Source organism: Elephantulus edwardii, unplaced genomic scaffold (genome assembly GCF_000299155.1).
Source record: "Elephantulus edwardii isolate Elephantulus edwardi_28Jun2011 unplaced genomic scaffold, EleEdw1.0 scaffold00051, whole genome shotgun sequence".
NCBI classification, from domain to species: Eukaryota; Metazoa; Chordata; class Mammalia; order Macroscelidea; family Macroscelididae; genus Elephantulus; species Elephantulus edwardii.
In genome coordinates, this window is record NW_006399801.1 from 18485113 (window position 1) to 18502847 (window position 17735).

At 36.0% G+C, this 17735-nt stretch overlaps 1 protein-coding gene across 1 annotated transcript; it reads right to left on the bottom strand.

Moving 5' to 3' along the window:
• Positions 1 to 7886: 7886 nt before the first annotated feature.
• LOC102861719 (keratin-associated protein 15-1-like) lies at positions 7887 to 8324 on the bottom strand. The gene has a single exon (XM_006886762.1). The coding sequence runs from the start codon at positions 8322 to 8324 to the stop codon at positions 7887 to 7889; it is 438 nt and encodes a 145-aa protein (XP_006886824.1).
• Positions 8325 to 17735: the final 9411 nt, after the last annotated feature.

The following is a 17735-nucleotide window of genomic DNA, read 5'->3' on the forward strand; positions in this document are numbered from 1 at the left end:
TTGAGGACTAAAGTGAATCTGATTCAGTCATCTTTGAGTGATAGTGTTGAAGAGCATTGAATATCCCATGGACAGCCAAGAGAACAAACATATGTCTTGGAGAGTGTGCAGCTAGAGTGCTCTTTGGAGGTAAGAATGGTGAGACATCCTCTCATACTTTGTGCATATTGCTAGTAAGGCCTATTCTTTGGAGAAAGACATGATGCCGAGAAGGATGGATTGCTAGTGAAGGAGAGGTAGACCCTCAACTAGATCAATTGACACAGTGTCTGCTGCAATGGTCTCTCATGTGTCAGGAAATGTGAGGATGGTTCATAATAGAACAGGGTTCAGATATTTTGTTGATGGGGTCACTATGAGTCATTCTCAACCTAGTGGAACCTCACAACCACAACAACAACAATGATGTCAATTTGAGGACTAAAAAGTGTCTGATTCAGGTCATTTTTTTCTGATCACTTGTTATGCATCTGAGAGCTGCACAATGAATACTGAAGAGAGAAGAAGAAATGATGCCTTTTTGCTGTAATGTTGGAAAATAACACTGAACATCCCATGAACTGCCAAAAGAACAAATATGTCTTGGAGAAGGTGCAGCTGCAGTGTTCTTTGGAGGCAAGGATGACGAAGCTTTGCCTCACATACTTTGGGCATGTTGCTAAGAGGGTCTGTTCCTTGGAGAGGAACATGATGCTTGAAAAGGTGGAGGGTCAATGAAAGAAAGAAAGACCCTCTACCAGGTGGATTGACATTGTGACAGCCACAATGGGCTCTAATGAGTCAGAAGTGTGAAAATGGCACAGGATATGCCAAGGTTCAGATCTTCCGTTCATAGGATTACTATGTGACATATTTTACTTGACAGAACCTAACAACATCACCACCTATGTTAAACTAACTCTAGTGGCCTAGTGGATAAAGAATTATGCTACAAACAACAGGCAGGTGATCTGAATCTACCCGCTGCTCAGAGAAAGGAAAAAAAAACCCAAAATTCAACAAGATTTATTGATCTTCCTGTGCGATTTACAGATTCTGATAACCCTGTAGAGAGTCATCTCTGAGTTCATTTTTACTTAATAGACAAAATGAAACCAGCCTAGGTAAACCTATGACCATTAAATAAAATGGTTGACATTTCGAGTCTACCTACAGGCTCCATAAGAGACAAAACTTGGTAGTTTCTGGTAAAGACCAGAACTAGAAAATACTGAAACAGTTAGACTCTACCAGATAAGGTTGTTATGTATAAGAATCAAATTGATTCTGATTTGGTACCATTGTGTGGTACAAACTAATAATCCAATTTACTGAGAATCCTCTAATCCTTAACTGATGCTCCACTACTCCAAGCACGATGTTATAATCTAAGAACAGGCTCCTCCTGGCCACATACTAAATGTATGTGAAGCAAAGACTCACAATCTTTACTTATGGTGGGCACTCTGGTTACATCTCCTCCAATATAAAATGAAGGGTTTTGTTGGTGTTTTTTTTTTGTAATTCATGACATATTCAATACTTTCCACCAACATCACAATTTAAATGAATCAATTCTTCTCAATCTTATTTATTGTTCAGTTTTTACATGAATATGAAGAAATTAAAAATGTCATGGCATTTGTCAGGCTTAATTTATTTTTTAAAAGGACATACTTGCTCTTTAGAACTTTAAAGCAATCCTTGACAGATTAGTCCAATATAATTTGACTTTTGATTTTTTAAAAATTTTCATTATTTTTTAGCAAAGTTCACAGAAATATTGGATTTTCATTAAATCTTGCACATTTCCCTCCCTCCTACTCCACTTCCCCTTCCATAGTTTACTTTGCCATGAATCTTTTGTTCCAGATTAATTGTCGTACATACAGTGCCAAATTATACATTCCTTTCAGACAGTCCTTCTTCTCATCTGGTACAGTGCAGTGTTCATAATCTATTCACTCTTTTCCTATTCTTCGGCCCTCTTGTCAATTCTATTTTAGAACAGTGGTGTTATGTAGTATTTGTCCATGACTAAGATATTTGACTCAGCATTCTGTCCTTCAGGCTCCTCTATGTTGTGTAGTGTTTACAAGTTCATTGTTTTTCAGTGCTACATAATATCCCATTGTATGAATGTACTACAATTTTTCTATCCTTTGTTAATGGGCAGTTGGGATGATTCTATAACTTCACTAATATAAATAATGCAGCAATAAACGTAGGTGCGCATACAACTGTTTGAATCACTGCTCTGGTATCTTTAGAGTATATTCCCAACAGGGGAATATTTGGGCCAAATGGTATATATATTTCCAACTATTTGAGAAAGCACCTTCTATCATGGTTGTAGCCATTTACATTGCCACCTCAGTGAATAAGAGTTCCAATCGCTCCACAACCTCGCCAGCATTTGTTGTTGGCTTCCCTGTTAAACTTCACTATTGCTGGGATGAGATGATATTTCACAGTTGTTTCATTTGCATCTCTGATAGGGATTTTTTTTCTTTATAGGTGACTTTATTTAGCTGAAGAAAAGCATAGATCAATTCACACACAGCTCTGAATCTTTTCTGTAAAATTGTTGACAGCTTTTCTCCATTGAGAATTAAGATTGAAGTAGATTGAGACAGATAGAAATGCATGATATTCCATTAAAGAAATGTCATGTAATAGTCATCATTCTTCTTATTGGCAGGACTGTTCAAAGTAGTCTTCTCTTATTCTAGTTTTAATGAAAAGTAAACCAACTCCTCTATATAATAAAACAAAGCAAAATATAGAAAAAGTGATTTATATGTGCTCTAACATTTAATAAGAAATTCTATTGTAGTAGATACGTGCTGCCAAGTGGACTATGATTCATAGCCACTTTGAGCCACAGATCTGGACCTTGTCCCACTTTGTGTCATCTTCCCAATCTCTAGTATGAGGATCCGGGGGTGGGGGAGGAAGGAAGCAGAGGGGTGAGAATAGGAAGGGTGGGGTGGGATGGTAATAATAGGGTTGCACCATTTGATGGATAGAAGTGTGAAAGAAATGGGAAGGATATTTTATGAAAAATGGTGTATTCAAACTTTGTAAATAAATTAGTATACTTTAAAAAAAGATGAAAAAAAGCCATTGGAGGGCCAGTTATGACTGACTTTCTTTTTTTTTAATAAATAAAACAAGAATTAAAAAAAATAATTTTTTGAGCCAGACTGGATGAGTTTAAATTACTCCATCACATACCTGCATTATTTTTTCCTGAAAAAAATTATTAAACTTATGTATGTATCAAATTGTCTATGTACAAACTAGAAGTTATACTTCAGCTTTGTAATTATCAGCAAAATTAGTTTCTAAATACCAGGAATTAGAAAAAAATTGATATTATTCAAGACTCAAGGGATATGCCATTTACTCTCTGTTCATTGGTTATCACTAATATCTCAAGATATATGGAATGACAAGGCCCTTTTTCTCTTTTGGTTTTCCCATCACTTCAAAATGTTTGGTACTAGTAGTAATGAAGGTAGTCAGACGTTCTCACCACTCACTGATTCCCATAGCCTATCCTGGTCAATCTCGTTGTTTGTCTTCCATCAGCACCCGTCCTTGCATCCTCAAGCAACCGTATTTTACTCTTCTTACATTGCCTTACCCACCTCTTTAGGGTCCTTGTCTGCCCTCTCCATGATGCTTGTGATCTCACGCTGTCCCACTATCACAGCTGATAAAGGCTTTGCAGACAAGTAAGTGAAGGCATCATCTGGCCACTCATCTGTTATCCTCCTTGTAATACTCTTGTCTCTAGGATCTAAAGCAAATTGTTTAGGTGGGTAGTAGAGGCTACCCAGGTGCAGCTTTTACTCTGCCTGGGGCCTAGTACTTTGAAGGTGTTGTGAGAAATTTTTCAAAGATTTCTTAAGTGAGAAATGTTGGAAAACAAAGTTGTGGATAACTAACGAGTAGGTATATCTAAACCTATTTTGCAGAATTGATCGGATATTAAATGATTCATAATATGTCCCACATACAACAAATATTTTATTTCTATAATTCTATTTTTCCAAAACAAAGAGAAATTCTGTTTAGTTATCAAAGAATATAGTATCAGTTAAATGAAAAAAGAAAGGAACTTCTTATTGATCAGTTTATTAATTTTAAATGTTTTTAAAATGTGAAAGTAATTTATCCTGGAACATAGATACCTCATTTGATGTTATCAGGTATAGAGCAAGCCACAGAAGAGGAATGAGAAAAAAAATTTAACTAGAATATTTTAATTAAATCTACCTAGAATTGAAAGCAAAGTGATAGCAATATTGAAACATATTTGAGACAACAAGAGGTTGTTAGTACTTTTTTAGTGCCTGAAAAGGGTTAAATAGCAAATATTTCAACACTTGTAAGGTATGTCACTTGTTTTAACTATTTGGCTTTGTTGTTATAGCAGAAAAGCCACCCTAGGCAGTCTGTAAAGAGATGGGAATGGCTACGCACCTATAAAATTGTATTTGTAAAACTGGTTGCATTGAAACTTAGGCTACCTAATAATAATTGGGGGGCATTGACTATAGAGAAAAAGCTATAGAGAAGATAACTTCTACTCTGTTTTGGTATGGTTCTTTTGAATATGAGCATTTGTGAACATTCAGGATGTGTCTTAGAAGTTTGTAATTAGTTGCATCACTAGCTCTCCAGTGAACTTTTACATTTAATTTTTCTTTTGTATCTTTATGTAAAAGGATGCTAAATAATGGTACCTTTCATGTGGGCTACAAGTTTCAGCTCCAGGTAAAGGCGGAGGGCAATGATTGTGAAATCTCCACATATCTTTGTGTTAGTCACATACATACAAAGCTTTCCAGGAGGAAGCCTCAGCATTTTTGTGAACTTATTACCATCAAGAAAAGCTTGGACATTTATAAGTAAAATAAGTTTTCTCTGAAATGTGTCTATTTTAGAATGATATTCTCCTTCCCTCCAACAGTTTGGTGGGTTATTTGGTTTTGTGTTGCTTATTCTTCTAGAGAGGGAGAAAGATCACAAGGATCATCATATCTAGATTTCTCACATTGTAGCTGATGATGATTTCCAAGAATGTGGTCCATAGTGTCAGCCTAGGCGCTAGATCTAAAATTATAAGTTTCAATATCTCTTTAAAATTGAGGAGTCATGGAGATTACTTCTTTCTCTCTGTCTTTCCTCGTCTTAATAATGTGAAATGAAAAGGCAAAGTAAACCATTAACATGGGTTAGATGAACGAGATGTGCTCTAGGACTAAACTTCATTTGTATAAGTAGTGCCACAAGTGTATGTGCCTCCTACAGACCAAGGGAGCTACTTTTAGGACAAACAGATGACAGCAGGAGAAATTTGTGTGGGCAATAGTATCGACAGAGAGGATCTGTAGTGAGGCATGAAGAGGAGGTCTTCACAGGACATGTTAACTCTACAAACATAAAAGTTCAAGACAGATGGCTCCAGAGAATCAGATAAGACTGTAAACAGAGGATTATAGAGGATGTACAAGTCTCCTCTAGTAAGAACCAGTACTCAGACAGTTATGCAAACTGTGGGTGTTCATTAGATAAGACAGAACCACTGGTAGCAGCGGGTGAGAGCAGTCATGATTCAGTGGTAGAATCAACAACAGTAACAATGTCAGAAATTGAGTTTGCTCCCCATTTAATGCACCTAACGCACAGTCACTACTTGTTTTTCAGAAGAGGCTTGTATGGTGCCAGAATACTGAACGGAAGTCAGAAATTTCGCAACAAAGTAATACATTTCCAAAACAAACTACCAAAATATGTTAGAGCTTAAAAATCCTTGCCTACAAGAAGCAGCCTGGTTTCACCCTCTCCAGGACAAATCTATTTGCCTGTTTGCTCTCCTAGCAACTCTGTTAGAGAAGCAAAGTTAAAAGCATTAAATGGCTCCTTCATAGGGTCGCTATGATTTATCTACAACTTGACGGCACCTAACAACAACAACAATAGTAAAGGAGAACACCTTCACAACAGAGTAATCGTTAGCATATATTATTCGATGGTGCAGGGGAAGAGGGGATTAGTCATTGGTTTGTACAATTTGATGGGTGGGCGGGTGAGGGAAACGGAAATAATTTGTTTGAATTTGTATTTGAGTTTTGTAAGTAAACTAGAAGAGAAAAAAAACCAACCCAAAACCAAAATTCAAGTTATATAAATTTTCTGAAGCATGCTTTAAAAGCATGAACATGAGAGCTGTGAAAATGTTCCTTTCGGGTTCTCTGCTGTAGGGCACCATATTAACTGACAGCGCCATGTGACTGTCCATATTACCATCATGTTTGTTTCAAAGTCATGGTTTTCTTGGAATAATCTCAGATAGTATCTGAGCTCAACAGAAATGCTAAAACAGGTCCATTTTTATGAAGCATAGGGAGTCTTCATTGGATTGCTGTGGCCAAAAATTTACCCATCAACATTGTTGAAACATTTTCAGAACTGCCTTTTATTCTCAAACTATTCTAGTCCAACATTCTTTTCCTCCTCTACATCACTAGGATTAGACCTGCATTACAATCTGATGGCTCTCCAAGATTTCTCCAGCTTCACGTCCATGATCCCCTTATGAATGATTTATCCAATAAATACCTTTCATGTCTATCTTCTTTTTTTGGCTATAGCTACTCAAAGAACAATAACTAATGTAATGGATTTTAAACTTTATCTCACATGAAGTGGTCATTTACTCTTTATAATTCAAAAATTAGGGGAGCTCTGGTGGCCTAGTGGCAAGAAGCTGCAACTACAATCCCAGAGGCGCACGGTTCAAATCCACCAGATGCTTTGCCGGGTAAGGAGGGACAATCTCCTCCTGTACAAGTCAGATCTGATTTGACGGTACATGCACACAAAAATAAAAAAAAATTCATATACTTTTAATCCCAACTCAGATTATTATGCAAGTCATCCTTCTTAGTACTTTCATTAAATCTTTGTTTTTATCACCAACAACATCGTGAAATGTTAGAATTTTGATTGTGTGAGAAACTCTAAGGCTGAAAATTTGTTTCTGATTAATACAATATATGATGTATAATAGAATCCTTAAAAATTTTTTGTTTAATAAGTACTTAATTGAATGAAGATAATTTTGTTAAGCACTTAAAAACTACACAAATTTATATTTATGGAATATAAAAGTTTTCCCAATTTGAGAAATGTACTATATTTTAGCTCCCCTCTAAATGTCTCATTTTCTATCACAGAAAATATTAAAGAAATATATTCACTATTTATATATTTCACAGGGTTGCTATGAGTCTAGTCGACTCAATGACAATTAACAGTAACTATAACAACAATAAGTAATATATTTAATATATATTTACCATTCATGTATATGTTGTTTATAATTTATATTATCTATAATATATATATATATATATATACACACACACATATATATATTTTGTCTATAAATCAGTGGAAAGAGCAGGATATACTCACTATATACCCGATGTTAATAAAGAAAACAAACCATCATAGTTCATGCCAAAGAAGTAAGTTTATTTAAAATATTATGTTTGTATGAAATAAACTTGAACAAAATATTTCAAGAAAATAGCAAGAAGAAAAAACACATACACAGAAAGATGGTAAAGGAAATAATTCTGAAGACTGATATAAGAATAGAGATTTAAGATATAGCTCACATTTCAGGTTGAGCGAAGGTCATAGGCCAGGGTAACTCTGTAGAGATCAAATTATAATCTTGTCCATAGTAAGTCATATACAGAAGAACTGTGATGATGAGTCCTGGTGTTAAAGATATCAGAAGTCATAGGTATTGGCCTGGCTGAGTTTTGAAGATTCACAGAGTGTAGAGTTGATCATGAGGAAATGGAGAGTGGTCAATAAGTTGATCAAAAAAATCGAGAGCCAAATCCTGGTTGGTAGCAAGTTGACTGGTGACTCCTGGAAGAAAAGTAAGTTGGGCGACCAAAGTTAGATCCGCAGCCCAGAGACTGGAAGCCAGAGTTTCCATAGCCGAAAGATCCAAAGCCAGTGTTTCCATATCCTACAGATCCAGCATAATTTGTCTGGCAGGGACTGTAAATGATGTGATTCTTTGGACGGTAGCAAGACATCTGGTAATATCTCTCCACAGCACAGGGCGTTTGACAGATGGAGGGCTCACAGAAGGTCTCCTGAGGACTGTAGACAGAAGAGCCGACATGGAAGTTGTTTGAAGAGAAGGATACATTGCCAGGGTAGAAAGCATCATAGGTGGGAACTTGGTTCCCCAGAAAACCTCCAAAAGAGCGGGAGGAAAAGTTTCCAGAGCTGTAATTGTAAGACATGTTGTCAGGAGTTCTGAGATGAATTGAGTTTCAGTGAAGAGCTTGTGTCTGAACGTTTCCTTCTACATTGGGCACTTATATATATACCCCAGCAAAGGGTGTCGTAATGTAACCATTTTAATGAGAGTATTTAATTAGGCTACAAGCAAAAAGACATATATTAATCTTCAAAGCCCACTTTATTAATACAAGTTTTAAATGAAAGAATTTCATCAGTTTTCAAAGGAACATATCATGAAACAAAAATGTAAATTCTTATTAATCTACCTTGGAAGATGAATGGATACCAACTTAATTGTACAAGTAAGACTGGTGGTTTATTTGTCCTATCACATAATATATCACATTGACTGAGTAGTATATAGAAGATTTTGTTGCATTTAAAATTCTAAAAAAATATTTTGTAGGCTTCATTTATATAGCTCCACTTTAAGCACTCTATCAAGAATTGAAGAATAAATTCAACAATATTTATTCTACCTCTCAAATATTTTAGACCTTATAGGAGTATAATTTAAATAAATAACTCTTAATTTGCAGAAATTTTAAATGACTGCATTCTTAGCATGTCAAAATTTCCATTTTCTTATAGCACAGGTAGACAAACCGTTATTATGTGCATGCTTTGCAGTTGATTACATAATATGGATACATCAGTTTTTCCCTTGTTTCAGAATCTTCTTGCTTCTGAAAAAAAATTAAAAAAACAAGCCTACGCTGTTAATTATGTTATAAAGAAGGTTCCATTCCCCAAAAGTTTAGGTAATCTTTGACGTTGTTGATGTATGCTTGTATTGAGAAGAAAATAGCATAAATGAGAAAATGAAATTTTATTCCTTTTCTAGCATTTTTGGTTATTGCTATACGGCATTTATATTACAGAACATAAAGTATGAAATAAATGAGGAAAGTCTTGACTCCATAGGCTTAACCTAATGATCAAGGTAAGAAAGAATTATACACACACTTCTCAATTATTGATATGATTAAATCATTGGCACTGTCATATTCCATATACGTTGTTGATTGCCTTCAAGTCGAGCAAAATTCATAGCAACCCTATGAACAAGAGACCTGAAGTCTTTCTATAACCATAGTAGTTTATCAAAAGAGTTTCCAGAGGCATGTTGTTTATATTAGGTTATTATATGAAAACCAACATTATACAAAAGAAGAAGATGACCACATCAGATTAAAAAATGGAGGTTGCCTACATCATTAAACATTTGTCAAACCACTGAGGATCAGAGCTCAAGCAGGTTGAAACATAATATTAATCAGCTAGCCGGCATCACTCTCAACTCATACGTCGGCATTTGTTACTCTCAGGCATATGTCACTTAAGTGGAAAATAGTTTGATTGAAGACTTTTTTTTGCAGTTTTTGTATGCACAAAATATCAGATAACAAGATAGCTGATAAATGAAAAGTACTTATAATTATAAATATTTTTTTATAAATTAAAGTATGGAAGAGAAGTTGTCAAAAGAGATGATATTATCAGTCACAAAAAAACAACCACTGTATGAAATTAGTAAATATATAGAAATTAAAATCAATTAGTTATACCAGGGCAGGAAAGAAGGGAAAAGTGACAGTTTTTGCTGACAGTGCCTTGAAAGTACCTTAATAGTGGTGAGGTAACTTGTTAGAAGATAACTAGAATGCACAACTTGAAGAATATAATCATTGCCACTAACTTGTACTTATGTAAATGGATTTAATTTTGTGTTTGGATATGTTATTATCATTAATAAATATGTAAACATGTAAGTAAATAATTTGCTTAAAATGAGCAAATCATGAACAATCAATTCATCAAAAGTTAAATAAAAAGCTGTACTAAAAAATCAGAACAAAAAATATCAGAAGAATGTCTGTTATTGTTAGATGCTGTCATATACAACTCATAGTGACCCTATGAACAACAGATCTGAACCTTATCCTATCCTGTGCAATCTTCAATATCCCTGATACACTTGAGCCCATTGCTGCAGTCACCTTGTCATTCCATCTCCAGGGAGGTCTTCCTCTCTTACATGGACTCTTCACTATTCCAAGCATGCTATCTTCTCCCAATGAATAGCTTCTCCTAGCTATGTCCAACATATTGAAGAAGAAGCTTCACCATCTTTGTATCCAAGGAGCATTCTGTCTGCACCTTCTCTAAGACTTATTTGTTTGTTCTATTGGTAGTCTATGGGATATTCAGTATTCTTCAACACTACAGCATAAAGGTATCAATTCTTCTCCTACCATCTTTAAACATTTTCCAGTTCTATGATACATAAAAAGTGATTTAAAAGATCATGGTCTGAATCAGGCACTCCCTAGTCATCTAACTGACATCATTGCTCTTCAATAATTTGGCAAGGTCAGTGACAGCAGCCTTGCACAAAGCAATACATCTCCTTATCTCCTTACTGCTAGTATTAAAGGTGTTGATTGTTGATCCAAGTAAAATAAAATCATAAATAGTTTCAAACAGTTCTTGATCTGTTACTACATTGCCTATTGACCTAGTAGGAAGGATCACTGTTTTCTTGATGTTGACATGTTATCCATTTTGAAGGCTATACTCTTTGATCTTATGCACCAAACACTTCAGGTCCTCCTCACTTTTAACAAGAAAAGTGGTTTCATCAGCATAATGTAGGCTGTTGACACTTCTTCCTTCTATTCTGATGTTACAGTCTTCAGAGTACTGTTTCACGAATTATTTCTTTAGCATACATATTGAAGAGGCATGGAATTATTTGAGTTTTACTGACTGTGCAAAGGCATTTGATTGTGGGGATCATAACAAACTATGTCTAACATTGAGAAGAATGGGAATTCCAGAACACTTAATTGTACATATACAAAATGTATATCTAGACTAAGAAGATGTTGTCCGGAGAAAGAAAACACTTCATAATTTAAAATCAGGAAAGATGTGTGTCAGGGCAGTATCCCTTCTCCATACCTAATTAACCTGTATGCAGAGAAAATCATTAGAGAAACTAGACTTTATGAAGAAGAATATAGCATAATAATTGAAGAAATACTAGTCAATAAGCTTCTCTAGGCAGATTAAACAATCTTGCTTGCTGAAAGCAAGGAGGACCTGAGACACTTGCTTGCAGAGGATCAAGGCCTGCAGCCTTTAATGTGGATTACATTTCAAGATCAAGAAAACAAAGACATTTCACCACTAGAATAAAGGGCAATATTATGATGATGGAGGAAAATTGATTTTCTTAGTGATTTTGTCTTGCTTGAATCCACAATCAATACATTTTATACTAGCAGTCAGAAGATTTGGAGAAATATAGCACTGGTAAAGTCGGCTGTCGGGTAACTCTCCAAAGCCCATAAAAACAATGATATCAGTTTGAAGACTAAGGTGTGTTAATTCAAGCCAAAGCTTTTCCAGTCACCTGCTATGCATCATAGGTCTGGTCAATGAATAATGATGAGAGAAGAATCAATGACTTTGGATTGTGGTGCTGGGTAAGAATAGTGAATATTCTATGGACTGCCAAAAAACCTCTAAATATTGTGTTCTGAAGAAAGTGTTGTCAGAGTGCTCCCTAGAGGCAAGTATGGTGATGTTTTATCTCACATATCTTGGGCAGGTTGTTAGGAGAGGTTATTTCATGGAAAAGGACATCGTGTTTGGAAAGATGGAGAGTCAGTGAAAGAGAGGAAGTCTCTCAATGAGATGGACTAATACACTGTCTGTGACAATGGGCTTAGATACCTCAGAGATGGTAAGGCCGGTACAGGATAGAACAAGACTCAGATCTATTGTTCATAAGGTCCCTATGAGTCAGCTCAATGATACTTGGTGACAACAACAATAACAACAATTCTGTAAATGTAAATTTTGTCTAATGGAAATTATTGCTAAGACTCCTCTCAACTTTTTAATATAACTGAATTCTGAGTAGACAAATTATCTTCAATCAAGGTTACTATGCTGAGACACACGGTTGATGTCCTATGTATCTAAAAGAAACAACACTAAGTTATTGTGATTATTGTTTTAGTCCATCCAAATCAGCAGTTCCCGTGTACAACAGAACCAAGCACGGCCTGATCCTGGATCATCCTCCCTGTCATTGCTGTATTTGCAATCACTATCAGTCCATGCCATTGACTTTTTTCCTGACCCACTATTTTACCATGCATGACATCCTTCTCTTGTGATATATTGAAGACATATTTGAAGTTCACAATATAAATTACCTCTGTTCTTGTTTCTAAGGAGAAGTCGACCTACATTTTTTTCAAAATAGGTTTATTATTATTATTATTATTCTGATAGTTTTAATCAAAACAACAGTGACAATGGGAGGCTGGTAATGGGAGATAGTGTTGCAGGCAGTGGGTGGGAGTGGATGGGGATGCTGGTGGATGGTGGAGCAGGGAAATAAGTGGGTCAAAACACTGTGTCAAGAGAGGGGACAATGCCGAAACTAATGGTTAATTTCACAATTGGTGGAAATACATTTTATGTGTTTTTTCTGTAAAATGCTTGTCTGTCAGATGCTTCTCTAAATATGAGCATTAAGATTAAGAAAGACTAGGAAGAAACACTTCTGAAACAGCAGGCCTCTGAAAACCCTATATACAACAGAACACACATAGAAAAACAGGTAGGACAGCTGAGGCAGAGCTTTCAAATATGGAAATACAAAGGAAGAGGGACAGTTGTAAGCTGACACTAGTGATTGGAACATGGATTGTGAGAACCATGAATGTAGGAAAATTATATATCATTAAGGAAGAAATGGAACACATAAATATTGGCATACTAGGTATTGCAGAAGTGAGATAGACTAGCATGGGGCATTTTGAGTCAGATGATCATATGATCTATTATTCAGGAGATGAAAAGGTGAGGAAAAATGGGGTTTCTTTCAGAGCTACAAAAGTAATTTCCAGATCCATCTTGAAATACAATATTATGAGTGATAGGATAATATCCATATGCATACAAGGAAGTACAGTGAATACCACTATCATTCAGATATATACGCCAACAACCAGAACCAAAGAAGAGGAAATAGAAGACTTTTATCAACTCTTACAGTCAGAGATTGACAGAACATGCAATCAAAATGCATTAATAATAATGGGTGACTGGAATGCAAAAGTTGGGAACAGAAATGGTTCAGTAGTTGGAAAACATGGACTTGGTGACAGAAATGAAGTTGAAGATAGAATGATTTTGCACAATCAATGAATTATTCATTGTAAATTTGTTTTATAAGAAACATAAACACAGGTTATATACATGGATTTCACCGGATGGTATGCATAGAAATCAGATTGGTTACATCTGTGGAAAGAATCGCTGCAGAAGCTTACTATCAGCTGTGAAAACTAGGCCAGGAGCTGATTGTGGAACAGACCACCAACTACTCATATGCAAGTTCAAGCTGAAGCTAAGGAAAATTAAATCACATCCAATGAAACCAAAATATGACCTTGAATCTATCCCACCTGAATTTCATTCATAACCATCTCAGGAACAGTTTTGAGGCCTTGAACACCAAAGAGCGAAGACCAGAGGAGTTGTGGGAAGATATCAACAGTAACACCCAGAAAGAGTGTAAAAGGTCATTACAAAGTTAGAGGAGGAAGACAAGACCAAAATGGATGTCAAAAGAGAATCTGAATATTGCACTAGTGTGCCATGAAGCCAAAGCAGAGAAGAATTCAAGATATTAAAGAGCTAAACAGATTTCAAAAGGAAGCATGAGAAAACAAAGTAAAATATTAAAATGAAATGAGCAAAGAAAGAAAGAAAGCTTTGCAACTATTTGTGGAAATATCTTAAATGGTGTTCTATCAATTTCTGGAGCCTTGTGTTTTATCAGTACCTTTAGTAAAGTTTGGACTCTTTCCTTCAGTAGCATTGATTCTTGATAATATGCCACCCATTTTTTAAATTTTATTTTTAATATAAATCATGGTTTTTTTTCCGGTATAGGGACTGTGAATTTATTCTTTTAATGATTCCTATATTATTCAGTATATTGCCTGCAGAATCTCTCAATATTTTGACTCTAATATTGAATTTTCTTTAGTATTGTCCAGTTGGAAAACATGGACTTCATGAGAGAAATGAAGCTGGAGATAGAATGATTGAATTTTAGACAATCAATGTCCTATTCATTGCAAATATGTTTTATAAGAAACATAAACGCAGGTTACACACATGGATTTCACCTGATGGTATGTATAGGAATCAGACTTATTATATCTGTGGAAAAAACTGCTGGAGAAGCTGAACATCAGCTATGAAAACAAGGCCAGGAGCTGATTGTGGAACAGACCACCAGCTACTACTAAGCAAGTTTAAGCTGAAGATGATGAAAATTAAACCAAATCCACGGAAACCAAAATATGACTTTGAGTTCATCCCACCTTAATTTCAGAATCATCTCAGAAACAGGTTTGAGGCCTTGAACACTAATGAGCGAAGACTTGATGAGTTGTGGGAGGATGTGAAATGTATCATCCAGGAAGAGTGCAGACGGTCATTACAAAGACAGGAGAGAAAAAAAGACCAAATTGGATGTCGGAAGAAACTCTGAAGATTGCACTGGAGCGCAGAGAAGCCAAAGCACAAGGAAGAATTCAAGATACTAAAGAGCTAAACAGAAGATTCCAAAGGGCAGCACGGGATGACAAAGTAAAATATTACAATGAAATGTGCAAAGAGCTGGAGTCAGAAAACCAAAAGGGCCGAACCCACTCAGCATTTCTTAAGCTCAAGGAACTGAAGAACAAATTTAAAACTTGAGTTGCTATGATCAAGGATGCTATAGGCAGAATATTAAATGATCCAGGAAGTATTAAAAGAAGATGGAAAGAATATACTGAGTCACTGTATCGAAAGGAATTAGAAGACACAGAAGAATTTCATGAAACAACATATGAGCAAGAGCCTATGGTGATGAAGGAAGCAGTTCAAGCTGCTTTGAAGGAAATAGCAAAAAATAAGGTCCCAGGAATAGATGGTATACCAATTGACATATTTCAGCTAACAGATGCTGCCCTGGATGAGCTCACCAAGTTGTTCCAAGAAATCGGGAGAACAACCATTTGGCCAACTGACAGGAAGAGATCTATATTTCTTCCTATACCAAAGAAAGGTGACCCAACAGAGTATGGAAACTATAGAATGATATCATTCATTTCACACGCAAGCAAGATTCTACTGAAGATTATCCAAAAACAGTACATCAGCAGAGAACTGCCAGAAGTCCAGACTGGGTTTAGAAGGGGTAGTGGTACTAGGGATATTGTTGCTGATGTTAGATGGATCTTGGCTGAAAGTAGAGAATACCAGAAGAATGTATATCTGTGTTTCATTGATTATGCAAAGGGGTTTGACTGTGTAAATCATAAGAAACTATGGCTGACTCTGAGAAGAATGGGAATCCCAGAACACTTGATCATTCTAATGCGAAACCTATACTTGGACCAAGAGGCAGTCATCAGAGCAGAGCAAGGAAACACTGCATGGTTCAAAATTGGGAAGGGTGTACGCCAGGGATGTGTCCTATCTACATACCTTTTCAACCTGTATGCAAAGCAGATTATCCGAGAGGCTGGGCTCTATGAGGGGAAATGTGGTGTCAGGATTGGTGGAAGATCTATTAACAATCTGCTTTATGCAGATCACACAACCCTGCTCGCTGAAACTGAGGAGGACCTGAAATGCTTGCTGCAGTGGGGCAAGGATTGCAGCCTTCAGTATGGATTGAAGCTCAATGTCAAGAAGACAAAGATTCTCACCACTGGACCAATTGGCAGCATCAGGATGGATGGTGATGAGATTGGGATTGTAAACAACTTTAGTTTGCTTGGTTCCAAGGTCAACACTCTTGGCACCAGTAGCCAGGAAAACAAAAAATGTATTGCGATGGGAAAGTCTGCTGTTAGGGACCTCTCCAAAGTGCTGAAGAGCAATGGTATCTATTTGGAGACTAAGGTGCACCTGATACAAGCTATGGTCTTTTCAGTCACTTGTTATGCATCAGAGAATTGGACAATGACTAAGGAGTATAGAAGGAGAATTGATGCCTTTGAGCTGTGGTGTTGGCGAAGAGTATTGAATGCACCATGGACTGCCAAGAAAAGAAACAGATTTATCCAGGAGAGGGTTAAACCAGGCTGCTCCTTGGAGGCAAACATTCTGAGGCTTCGTCTGACATACTTCGGACATGTTGTAAGGAGAGACCGGTCCTTGGAGAGGGACATCATGCTTGGTAGGATGGAGGGACAGTCCAGGAGGGGAAGACCCTCTATGAGGTGGATTGATTCAGTGACTGGGATAATCGGGATGGGTGTGTCAGAGGCAGTGCAATTGGCACAGGATAGAGCAGGGTTAAGGGCTGTTGTACGTAGGGTCACTATGAGTTGCAAGTGACTCGAAGGCACATAACAACAACAACAACAACATTGTCCAATTGTGAAATGCTGAGGTTGTTCTTGCCTTTTGGTTTTCTAACTTCAAGTCTTTGCAACTTCATTATAATATTTCACTTTTTCTTCTTGAGCTATCCTTTGAAATGTTTTATTTTGCTTTCTTTATTCATCTCTTCTTCCAATTACTTTAGCCACTCCACATTCAAGAACAAGTTTCAGTCTTTCTGACATTTGCTTTGGTCATTTTTCTTTACTGTATTTCTAAAGATCTTTTACCTTTCTCCATGTCCTTGGTGCCATCTCATAACTCATCTGAATTTCAGTTATTAGTGTTCTATATATAAAATCTATTTTTGACACATTCTCAAAGTTTACATATGACATACTCAAGGTTTTACTTTGACTCTGGACTTGTTTTAATTTGTTTCAGCATCAAATCAAATTTGCGAAAGGTCGGTTAGTTCCACAGTTGGCTACTGGCCTGATTTTGATTGATGATGCTGAACTTATCAATTGTCTATTTCCAGATTTGAGGAAATCTACTAAACACTACTATGATTAGAGTCTGGAACGCACTAGGTAATTTTCCCAATTTCTTTTTCTTTTTTTAAATGTTTTTCATAATTTTAGGTGAATAATCTCTAGTGTTCTAAAGAGTATAAAGCATTTTGTAACAATACAAATATCAATACAATACTATCATACAAAAAGACAGAAAGTAAGACTATATTAACTGATAGAGTTTTTAGTAAATAAAAAATCAGTTATTATTTTACTAGCTTTTCTGATTAAATTGTGATCAAATGAAATTTACCAAACACACACGACATGAGTACATATTACATTCTATCTACTTGTTTATAACTGTTGCATTAATTAAGCTTGCCTTTGTCATGATATTGTTGAATATTATCTTTTAAACATTTTTGTTGAAAAGAAATTTCTATGAATATATCTGTTAGCATCTTTGCTAGCCAGATGGTA